The sequence below is a fragment of the Acanthisitta chloris genome, unplaced genomic scaffold (genome assembly GCF_000695815.1).
Source record: "Acanthisitta chloris isolate BGI_N310 unplaced genomic scaffold, ASM69581v1 scaffold44536, whole genome shotgun sequence".
NCBI lineage: Eukaryota > Metazoa > Chordata > Aves > Passeriformes > Acanthisittidae > Acanthisitta > Acanthisitta chloris.
The window spans coordinates 1-12,716 of NW_008679437.1; the positions used below are offsets into that span (position 1 = coordinate 1).

Genomic DNA, 12,716 nt, shown 5'->3' on the forward strand with positions numbered 1-12,716 from the left:
AACGACTCATGCGGGGCTGGCTCACCACTCCCCGCCCTCGCCGGGACGCCTGCGGGGAAGGGGAAGGAGCTGCTGGCACAGCCGTCAGCGCTGCCCCAGCCCCGGGCACCCGGCCGCGATGCAGGGACAGCCTGGGGCTCCCCGCTGGGTGCTGCGACTCACCCCATGTCCTCACGCCTCGGTGCCCACCTGAGACACACGGGGCCGGGAATAAATCACCGATGCACAGCAGTGCCCGAGCTTAGGAAGAAAAAGGTGCTGTTAGCTTAATCTAATACCTTAAAATTATACTTACCCTCATTATTTAATTCCAACAGAAAGACAATTTAATGACAGTGAACACTTTGTCTTGTTTCCTTCCAAAATCTAATGCAGAACAGAGAGGTAAATGAGCTTTGGAAAGGAGAGCTCTGGTTTCAGACTGGGCAGCGGCCGTGGGAAAGGCAGCATTAACAACCGGGAATTGCTGAAACTGAGACTGGCAAAGACCTTCAGAGGCTATTTAAATCCACCCTCTGTAACAGCAGCCCAGGACACCCATCGCCCTCATTAAACCTTCTGAAACAAGTAACCTCACCTCAGCCGGTTGACATTTTCTCTTTACATTCGGTTTCCAGCTTCTGGGCACAAGACATCGGAGAACAAAACACTAGTTCAGGAATGTTTAGCGTCTCAGCTAAGACACTTCACAAGTACTAGCACAGCCCCAGCCCTGCGAGGCAAAACACACGAGCAGCAAACTGCTGACCTTGTTACAGGCACAGTCTTTGCTCCCTTCGCCAGATTTTAAACTGTCAACACGTGGGGAAGGGCTGTCTGGGATCCTGCACTCGGCAGAAAACAATGTTACTTGGGTGCTTCTGCTGCTACTGACAGGAGCGTTTCATAAAACAAACACATCCGACTGCTTTTTCTTTCCTGCTGGGACTCCCAATGCACTACAGCAGCTGCTGTGGATTCTGAAACAGATGCACTGCCAGGAACTGCATCACAACAATTTATATAACCCAGACATGAGGGCACCGAACCTTCAGCCACAGCTACCCACTGGTCATAATTACCTGCTCATATGGATGTGCCCTCTGTGGCTCTCCTGCTAATTAAACAGCAGTTTGGGTCATTCATCAAAAGAATTGGAGGAGTGGAGCACCTGAGGTCATTAAAAGAAGTCTTCAGCTGAAACAGGAGTGCACAAAGGTTTGCAAACAAGGCTGAAGGTGTGCACAGGAGCAGAGGCTGGGGCTGTGTGTGAGGAGGTCAGCACTGCTCGGGCTGTGTCTGAGGAGATGAGGTCAGCTTCAGCAGCAAAGCTGCCCTCCAGAAGCACCCAGTGCCCTGAGGACACAGCATTGCTCCAGCTTAGCAGTCACAGTGTTTGGCAAACTGCCGAGGCACCAGCAAAAGGCTACAGCAGGCTGCGATGCAGCAGCTCACTTGTGTAAGTCAGCACCTCAGCTACAGCCTTATCTACACTCACGAAGCTCCTTTCCCCTTTCCAGATGGCAAGGCCTCCGTTCAGCACAGGTTTCAAGACGGTCCTGAAACAAGGTGGATTTCAGCTACTCATGACAAGCACATACGCCACACATCAACACTGCCGCACAAATTGGAAGCAGAAATGATCTTTGCCCTCATTATGCCTCTCCACTGCTCTGCTGCAGCTGTAATGACAGAGACAGGGCATGTACTGGCAAGCTTTGACGGGAATAAAAATGAACTTTCTGGACCACAGGAGAGTTGCTGTTATTATGCCCCTTGTACCTCCCTGTTTTAGTACTGCCATGGGAAAAAGGAAACGAGAGAAGAAGAAAGGACTCGCAATTAAAAAGTTCTTCTGATAATTATACAAATATCCTCTTGTGAATATACCTGGTGACACAGGCCATAAAACATTTGTTAATAAAAAAGAGAGTGCCCAGGAGCCCTGGACAGATAAGCAATGCCAGCAGCTCTGTGAGCACCAGACTCACAGCTCTGTATAGGCACAGAGACAGGAGTTGTAACAGCAAGAGAGACCTGTGCTTATATTTCCTATATCATCATCTGTATTTCATTATCCTCCTTTCAGACCTCACGGGCAAGAACTAGGAAAGAAATAAAACAATGAGACAATAGAACACACCTTTCTAGTTTAGCCTTTTCCTCTATTTATATCTCCTGCACTTCCCCCTGCCTTTTCTTTCCAACCAACACTTCCTCTGTATTTGCAGCCACATGATTTCTGAAAGGTACAACCAAAACCACAGTTCCATACCGAAATATATAGAAAACAATAGACTTTTTTTTTTTTGAATACCAGCACAGTTGGAATCTGGCAATTTTCACCTTTACAAGCAACTTTTATCACTGCATGACAATACTCTATTCCTTCACAATGGTTTAAGTTTGAGGCTGCAGAGGGGCTGCACTAAAGTCTTCCTAGATATCTGCAGATGAGGGTGCTGAAGAGATGGCTGGTAGAAAGGGTCTCCATCTGGAAAACCAGTTTGTAATCAACTGGAAACCACTGGCCAAGCAGAGGACTTATGAAGGAAGTAGTTCCCAGTGCAACACCACCGCCTTCTGCTCAGCCAGTGGCTTACACCAGAGCAATGAATTCCTGCATCACTAGGAGATGATTTATTAGCCACAAGAGCTGTGTTATGTTTTTATTATTGTCTTCACAAATAAATCAGGCCAGCAAGACATCCGTAACCATACACACAAAATAGTTATCAAAACAATTAACATTACAAATCTCCTTTTAAAATAATTTATTTCACTGATTTCTTTTTAGATGGTACTTACAACATACATTATTCAACAAAGATGTGCTGAACAGACTCTAAAATAAGAAACACTTAAATTAAGCAATTGTCTCCGATTAGAATTTCGATTTCACCCACATCCTAACTTGTAAACGTTTGCTGGAATACGCTTCTGTTGTAGGCTTGATTTTTGTGCTTACAAAAACAGCATCAAGTTTCCAGATGTTGAAAAGAACAAGTTATTGTACGTTAAGTTTGCATTCAGTTCAACATACAAGGCAACCAAATGATTCTGTCATTAACGTTAGCATCATGTATATTTTAGTTCACTGCACTAACATTGAAACTAAAACTTCAAACCACGTAATCTTTTAAGTGACTAACATTTAAAAGGCAAGCAGTAATATCCTGAAAGCTCACAGAGGACATGGGCACACAGCTAAGATGGGGGATCATTTGACAAAGGCTGCGGATGTGTGTATGGCTGCTTTTTTTTGTAGGACGCCCACCTGCAGACGGGGCAGCAGTGCCGCCCCCCGGCCAGCCACATCACGATGCAATTCTGGTGGAACACGTGGCCGCACGGCAAACCCATGAGCAGACAACCACTCGCAAAATTTTCTAGACACACCACACACTCTGTACAGTGCAACATGTCGGAGGGCCAGGCCGACCAGTCCGGCTCCATGTCACCCGCGGAGCTGTACGAGCCGTATGACCTCGCTCTGCGCTCACATGGCTCCTGAGGACAGTATTTATTGGCACACGAACAGGTCCCAACACCGCAGCGACGCTCTCCGCTGCACCTGTGAAATGTGCTCAGCTCATCATCCTCTGAGACTTCTTTGTCACTACTGAAGACCTCTTTGTTTTCACTGTCAGAGTCACTTTCGCTGTCGGGAAAGGTTTCCAGCATTTCCTCATCAGAGTGGACTCCGAGGTATTTAAACCTCCACATTGGTAAGTTTTTTATATAATCAGTTGGTATCAGAGGGTGAAGCCAGAGATCAGGGAAGGCCAACCGCTCCAGGAACAAATCCGGGTCTTCGTCCCAATCCGAGTCAAAAGGAAAGTGTTGAAAAGAAGCAATAGGATGAAACAAGTAGCTGGTGTACCAGTCCCACAGGCTCGACAGCCACTCCAGGTTATTAGCATTTACTTCATCAGTGTTGTTATTGCGTCTTCTTTTCTTCTCAAAGTAATCAATGAGTAAACCATGGCCAAGGTAAGTGCTGAGGAAGAGGGCTGGATGCGAAGAGTAGAACATCCAATCGGCTCTTACCCAAGAAGCCAAAGTAGTTGTGTTAGAGTACCTGAAGAGTTTTAAACTGTACTCATAAAAGCTGTCTAAGTAGGGTAGCTGCAAAAACCCTAACACTGGTAGCCAGGAGATAATTAATAATGAATTATACGTCCCTAAAGTGCTTATAAGAACCACAAAACGCTTTATAGTGGCGCCTTGTGTAATAAACAGGTCCATCCAAGCCATCAGATTCACCAAAACTAAGCTTAAAACAAACAAATCGTTAACTTCTGGTTGTAGCGAGCGCAGGAAGGAATCCATGGCACGCAGCGATATAAATTCACCAGTGTTATTTCCATACCTGTAAATCCCCTCAGGAGTCCTAAGGATGTACGATGGTGTCTTGTAGATACCAATTTCTGCCATGTAACTTTTATTGTCCCAGTTTTCCACGTTCACAAAAATAAACTCTACTCTTCCGGTAAACTTTACACTTAGCGCAGAGAAGAACGCTGGGGGCTGGTCGAGGTCGGCAAACAGGTATATTTTCACCCGGTACTGGTCACTTTTGTTCCACTCTTCCTTTAAATGTTCGGAGTTGTAGATGGTTTTGATCCGAGAAGCAGCATGGGCTGTGATCCATTTGAAAATGTGCTCCACTTCGATCTTGTGCCCGCTGTATTCCTTCAGCATGACTTTTCCCTTGGAGGTACTGGTTTGTGGAACCGACATAATGAGGGTGGATTTCAGCCAACCCCTCCTCCTGCAGTACCTACAACGAAAACAGCAGGTTAGATTACAGAGTTTCATAACCCTGGAGCAGTGTCCTTAAACTTCTCTTCTGAGCCCAAAAATGAGACATGCTGAGCACCTGGGAATCCTTACGGAGCAGAGCAGGAAATAAGGGCACTCAATATTCTCTGGAAAAGCATATTTATTCTTACAATACCTTTGTTTCTGACAGAAATATTGTAAAAAATATATGTAGTCATAAAACAGGAAGAGGAATAGTTTTAATTTTCATGGGTCATTAAAGTAAACAAGGCCACGCAGCCATTCATGCTGTGTAACTGGGTTTCAAAAATAGACCAGCTAACTCCTCACTAGAAAGCTTTAGTATTAGAAGCTATTTTCCCTTGGCCTTCCAGCCAAGAAGATAACCACTCCAGTGTAACTCAATGTCCCACAGCTTTCCCAGTGCTTCCTTCCATCCTGGTTTTGCCAAGCAGCAGTGGGTGAAGGTAACCAGACACTTTGCTTTGACGAAGCTGACAAATGTCCACTTCCTACTTGAGACCATTTTGTCAGGATGCCTTTTGACAGGCTAAGGGCTGTGGTGAGAGAGCTCACCACAAAACCAGTGGAGCAGGAAGCAAACACATGCTGCTGGATGATCTGGGCTGCAAGAATACCTGCACTGTGTGTGAGGCAGATGGGATGGACTCCAAATCCATACCTAAAAGAAAAGGCTCTTCACAGCTGAACCCCAAGACATGATCCAGACCCCAGTAACCACGAGATGAATCCGATGACTCAGACAATCTCTTCGCTCCTGTATCTGCCCTACCAGTATCACTAGAGCCAATTTACCTAGTCCTCCTTTCAGGAAATGTCTGGCATGTTTAAACACTCAAAACACGAGAGAGCCCACAGGCACACAAACTATCCCAGAGAACCCTGCACATGGAAACTGGACCCACCAGCCTCATTCACCAGCCATTTCACCTACACCCTCTCTGGTTTCGGTCTGTCAGCATGTATTTAGACAACTACAACTCCCCATCGCAGGAACCTGAATGTAACATCTTTAGAAGGAGCCATAAGATATTACCCTGCTAATGAAGGTATCCTGACTACTGCAGTGTGCAGAATTTCAGCTGCAACCTGATGAAAACTATTCACTGTTAATCAACAAAATATTTCTTGTATTTAAAAAAGTGAATTAATTTAACACATAGTATTTGATCAGGACATTAAGACTACTTAGGAGCTATGCAAAGAAAAGCACTGCCAAATTTTTAAGATGCTCAAATACCAGTGTTTTGATTATACAAGATTATTTTGCTTAAGCACTACAAAGCTAAAGATTTTCCTCTTATGATTAACTTTGAGATTTCTGTAAACATTTAGGACTTAAGCTGTGTAAAATGTGCATATCCATACATGCCACTGGAATGCTAGACAAGTTTCCTGTCATGTGAAGCAAGTATTTCCAACGAAATGTTAAAAAAAAGCCTCTTTGTACAGCAGCAGAGCATTATTAGTAGCTTCTTTGGCTCTGCTCTTCTTCCTTGTTCAAAATCACATGCAAACAACAGTGGCTCTTGCACAGCATAGTGTATGTTGTTCAAGGGTGTGTGCCGGTTTACATAGAAACACACATTTATCAGGGCACAGGAGCTGCCAGTAATCCTGGGAAGCAGGCACTGTTTGCAAGGTTCATGCTAACCTGTGTTTCCCCTTTACAGATGGTGATATAAGAACTCTACAACTGATGTATTAGTCTTTGTCCTGAGCAAACACAGTTCCTGTCCCTGAATGCCTGGACTGTAAGGCCAAACTCTTCTCTTCATTCCCTTCTGTGGCTGAATTATCCTCTCCATAGTCTGATCATGCATTGCCCACATGATGCTTTAGGAAGCTGCAGAGCTGTGTTTATGAGCCTGATAAATAATGTAATGGAGCATTCTGAGCAGACTTTAGGAGAGATAAAAACATGAATAAAGCAACCTTCTGTCACAGTTACTTTTACAACACAACAAGCCTGGCTGCCAGAACATAGCTGAGCCCTAAGATCTTCTTGGGATTTAGATAATCCTGTAAGGATATACCTGGGGTCACTGGAACAGTTAAAAGTGCCGGTTCGTATGCCGAATCTTGACACTTTCTTCACCATTTTCTCCCAGTGGACTTTCCCCACCAGTGGGCTTCTGTCGTTTGCTATGACCTATTGCCAAAAGGAAACAATAGTTTAGTATCACAGTGAGTTTGCTGACTGAAACAATGAGCAAGTTTCACCAAACAGAGAGCTAGTGACCCTTGAAACTGCTTTCCCCTTCTCTTAGGACATAGAGTAGGTATGTACAACTGGGAATCATGCTAAATGTCTTTGGAGAGCAAAGCTCTAAAACAGAAATGCAGTTTCTGCAGAACGACAGAAGTGCAGCATCATGTTAAGGACCTAAAATCAGTGATAGTTAATAAAAACCTCGGGAAAATAACAAAACTATCATTAACCAGTTCATAGTAGGGGAGAAAGGAATAGGGTGCAGCAGGTTCCTCTCCTTTGCAATACAAAAACACCACTGTTTTATTCTCCGTCAAAAGTTACAACATACCAAAGAAATGTTGTCTCAGAGCAAGTAAAATGAGTTGGGACACATGTACCTGGTACCAGATTAAACTGCCAACAGCCATTTCTGAGCAGTGGAAACTTGTGATTAAACTCTCAGATAATGCCTGAAAATCTTGACTCCTTCCAGCTTTGCCAGTGACTCACTCTGTAACTTGACATGACTGTTCCACCAACTCCAGTGTCCCATCTGCCATTTCAGGATGGTAATTCACTGTGATGTATCCCAAGGTTTAATTTGTTCTAACCCAGTACATTAAAGTTGTACTTCAGGTTATCTCGCCGTAAGCCTCCGCTGACACAAATGACAAAGCAGCAGCACTCATCCTCTGACTTATAACTACAGAGAAAGGGAAAAAAGCCCACAAGAAAAAGAAAGCCCTGCCTGCCTGCAGCTGACAGGTAATTCTGAATGACATGACTGATCATGCACTGTTCCATGAGCCGTCGCGTTCTCTCTTCTCGAAACGCTTCACACACTTCTGCAGGCTGAGTGGCAACCACTTAAAATATATTTCTAAATTAAATTTTGAAACTTCCATTTGTTAGATATTTGTTTACCAGCCATTAAACTTATCCCAATCGTTTTCTGACTTAATAACCTCAAATGTCAGCTTGCCCCTGGAAGTTTGGTTGTCACCATGATTAACAGTTCTCTGTACACAGGCTGAGAACGTGGAAGACTTGGAAAGGGTGTCTGGCCTTTGAGACTCAGAAATATTACCTTCTTTGTCGTAAGCAGCATCCTCTAAGAACAGTAAAATTAGAGAATTCACTAAACAGAATGTTCTACATAGGGAAACAAACTGAAGTCACAGATTACAGTCCCATTCCACTGAGCCCAGTGTTTAAATAAAACCAGAGGTGAACATCTAGGAAAGAATCCTGCAAGTTACTCTCAAAACACACACACATCACATAGAAAGCCTTTTTGATTAGCTAAATGTAACCTTCAAGCACCAAGACAACCAGCTGGGGAAATCTGCTGCTTTACTGAGGTTTTTTACATCACCCAATGTAACTGAAGCAATTACTTTGGGTGTTTAAAACTTCTTCCTTTCATACGCTTCAGTTAAAAGAGACCAAATTCTTAAACACACCTTAAAGCCAGAATATCCTCAGAGCTACTACAGCATGATAAATGCATCCAACATGGCAAGGAATTGCAGTGTTTTATTAGCAAGCATAAAAGTAAAACGTTGGGAACTAAATTACTCTTTGGTACAACTACTCCGAGATTTGTTTCTTCCAAAATTCTGTGTGTGTGTTCTGACACAGTGCTGAAAGCATGTCAATGCTATGTGCAGGAGGACAGATCCTGCTCACTTTTTCTTCTGTCTCACACTACAGTATTCACTTTCATTATTAAGAGAAGGAGATTTGTTGCAAATACAGACACCACTATGTTCTGCTGTCATCTGGATGTCTGTACGGGTGTATGTTTCAATACCAGTTTAATTTCTTTCCCATGAAAAAGTCTTTCCTCTTGGAGAAAGTTATTTATGCTGAAAGACAGCAACAGAACTAGCAGTCTGTATTTTCCAACTAGATAGAGGAACCCTACTATGGTTTTGCATGCTGAAGCTTTGTAAAATTTCTCAGGCTTCTGCTTTTTCATGTCATTATGGAAAAAACAAACCCAAATAAACATGTCCACTGCAGCTGCTCCTTGCAGACAACACCCACTTACAACACTGGGAGTTCATCAAATTAAGGCAAGGGTTTATATTTTGGAAACTAGTCATCACCTCTGTGGATTGAGGGAGTCCAAAAAAATACTGCAGGTTAAGCAATCACAATGTAATTCAGTTTAAATTAAAAATAACACTTGTAACAGATTTTATTTAAGAAGTGTGAATTTTGATAAGCTAAGAAATTCAGCTTAAAAACCTGTGACTGAGGAGACCAGGAATTTTAATGTGGAAGAGGCCTGGAAGTTCTTCGAGCCCAAGGTGTTAAAGCTATCAGGATTTTCTATTTCAAGTAAGGGGAAAAAATAAAAAGGTTGTCAAGTCCTTCCAGAAAGATGTTAGAAATAGTTTGACAATCTACAAGAAATGAAGAAAGGTCAAAAAGAAGAGCTAGCAAAGAAAGATATGCAAGGAGAATAAAAATGTAAAGAAAAACGAACAATTCAAGTTAGACCATACAAAGACTATTACAAGCTGTACCAAAAGGTTTTTCAGTCATATGAGTAAGAATAGAACAGGGGGGAAAGCAGCAGGATCACTATACAATGAAGATGGGATAGAAATGCAAGATAATGTTCTTTTTAAAACTAAATTAATGCTCTGACTCAGTTTTCAGTGAAGAGGAGGTGGATGGCCATGGACCAGTTAGCAAGTTTACGGGAAGAGACTGTATGACCTGAAGACTGAAACGAAACTCAAATAACTTGTGCACTGGAATCAGAGTGAGCAGGAAATCTCCATCCCAGGACTGTAACAAGCACACAGAACCACAGATGAACCCATGAAGATTTATTATATACAACCCCTGTCAGACTAATTCACATTTTGACAGGAAAATAACAAGTCAGGAGCTATATTTAACAGTAAATGAAAAAAATAAAAAACCCCACCAGTTTGATCTCACTAGGATGCAGAAGCATAGAACAAATTTTAAAGGTGCAGAGAGTTGCATTTCCCACCCCCTTCCAGTATGCAATTACTAAAAATTTAACTCTCCAGAGTAAGAGTTAAACATCCTCTTTTCCTGAAGGAAAATAACTGAGTTTGAATGTAGTACCCTGTTTGTAGTTTGAGAGAGGATCATGCATTAAGCCATATGGAAAATTCACATGAGAACTAGAGATAAGCTTTTATAGTGAGTAAAAAAATAAAAGTTTTAAAGCGAGCAAGAAATTGGCTAAGGCAAGAAGACATCAAAATGCCAGAAAGGTGCTAACAGACTTCTTAATGGATTTACCTTAGAGCTCAGTTCAGCATATATTCCTATTAATGCCCTTCCTGGGGGAACTTGAAGTCTCCCAAAGCCATTTGTAGATGACATAAACTTAGGAAGCACGACTGTGCAGGAAAGAGGATTATAACACCAGGCAGGAAGAGCTGCACAAATCTTGTAATGCAAAGTGTCAGACACGAAATTGAATTCAGTAATGAACAGGACACTTGGGGAGTTCATCAGTTAGAAACAGGGATGGGAGGAACAGCTTGGGGCTATTAGTTGCTCCATGAGAAACTACGAGCCATCAATATTAACTGGCTGCGAAATAAGCAAAGCCCAGGATGTATTACACCCCACAAAACAACCTGCCCGACTGACCTCACTTCCTGGGAGGAGTGGGGTTGGCATCAGGAGTCAGGGAAATTCAAGAGTGATGTCAATTTCTGCCCAACAGGAACAAATTAGCCATGAATATACGGAGAAGAGGACCAAGATACTTTCTAAACTCACATTCCACAGTCCACCAGAGAGCTGAACTAGCTCATCAAGAAGGTTCCTTTCAATCATACACTCTATTTCACTTTACAGATATAAAGCTCAAGCTCCTAGAAGGAATCTTTTATGAGATCAGCTAGCACAGCTAGGAAACAAACACCATGTCTGGACGAACACAAACCCTTCCAGCTTCTCTCATTATTACCTATGTTCACAACCTGTAAAGTATCACATGTCAGAGTGACAAGTAAGACAATGAGGGTAACTCAATTAATCCATTAATCATCTTAATGGGCTAAGAGAATCCAACAGGATCATAGTAACTGTGCCCTTTAACAACTTCACATCACGGAATGGATCTGTTCCCTAACCTACACCTAACCCGAGCCAGAGCACTGGCTCTGACTGCAGAGTCCAAATTACCATCTCTGTATTTCAATTACTAACTCCTTTAGTGAAAGAAGATGCTGGAGACAAGGACAGGCCCTCACTGAGCATCCACCCACAAACTTCCTGTGAAGCCTCAAACACAAGTTTCTTCATACTCCATCTGTGAATTTGGGAGGATGACACCATAATCTAAGAAATCAGGAGATTCTCAACCAACGACTGAAATAATGCAGGTAAGTTACCGTGCAAAGTAGAAATGGAAAGACGGGCGTTTGGAAACCTCCTTTATTTCTGCATGTTCTGGTTGAGTTTTCTTGTTCAGTTTCCATAAATCCCAAAGACAGCAGCTTCCAGGTACCACAGAAAACAAAATGCAAATGAAGTGTGACTGGGGAAATACTGACAATACTGAAATTGCAGAAATCCTGACGGTTTCAACAGACATTTAAACAGGGAGCTTTTGGACTGGAACAGTTCTCCTGACTTGGAATTACACAGAATTATCCCAAAAGAGGTCAATCAAGAAAGTAATTAATAGAATCACTTTTATCTATATGTTAAAGTAGTCATAGCTATGACATTAAGGAAGCAAACAGACTTTAAGAGCAAATATCCCAGAGAGCAAAAGATACAAACACTTGGAAGAACAGGACTAAATCAGCAAGGCATTTTGCCTCTCTTGCCTAACCCAAAACCAAAGTGTATTGGGTAGATGCACCAATATTGCAATAATTAGGTCATAACTGTAGTCAATTCATCCACTCATGAATTTCCAGTTATCATCAAGGATTAAAAAAAGTTATTTCATGAACCATGCAGTCTTAATATGGGACCAAAATTGAAGAGGCACAAGGAAACACAGCTGATGTTAGAGTTTGCTGTAGCAATGCAATATGCAAAGACAGACTCCTCTTGTGGTACTCCTGCAGTGCTTGAGCACAACAGGATAGTGACCTCACTTGAGCATTCTCCTGGTTTCCATGCATTTAAATCTGATGTTGTTCAGTCTCTTTCGGACAGGTATGAAGAGATCTCAAAACAGGTCACAGTAACAAGATTTGGTCTCAGTGAGTTTTGACGTTTACTCACAACTACAGGTATTCAAATATCAGAAGGCATGACAATGAGTCAGAGATGGGCAAATGCAGAACAAACACCTCATGGTATTTCAGCTCATTATTCTACCCAGTTCTAGCTGGGATAGCAGGTGTCAGGCACACCTGCTCATACCAAGAGCACACAACTTTGAACACGCATGAAGAGTCAAAACATGGTTAGCCACAAAGGACAAGTCCAAGTGCTCCTCAGCTCTGGGCACTAGGGCACTGTGACAGGCTTTAAACCATCAGGAAGAACAAAACTTACTAGGTAAAAGACACTCCCTGCTGCACACACACGTGCACAGGTAGCTCTCAGGAGTAGGCAGTGTTCACCTGGCCTCAGCGAGTCACTCTCTGCATGCACGAGTACAGACATCTGAATTGGAAAAACACTGTGTGGTTTTGCCAAAAGCAAAACTGATTTCTAACCGATTTAATGAACTGGTAAGATTGTACGTATGTGAGAACTGTCAGTCTGGTTC

At 42.7% G+C, this 12,716-nt stretch overlaps 1 protein-coding gene across 1 annotated transcript in view; it reads right to left on the minus strand.

The window, feature by feature from the left end:
- Positions 1 to 2,738: 2,738 nt before the first annotated feature.
- Positions 2,739 to 12,716, minus strand: part of RNF103 (ring finger protein 103) — a gene marked incomplete at its 5' end in the record, with an annotated part of 15,516 nt that continues 5,538 nt past the window's right edge. The window contains 2 exon segments of the mRNA XM_009077278.1: positions 2,739 to 4,762; positions 6,822 to 6,937. Of these exon segments, the coding sequence (XP_009075526.1) occupies positions 3,187 to 4,762; positions 6,822 to 6,937 (1,692 nt within the window).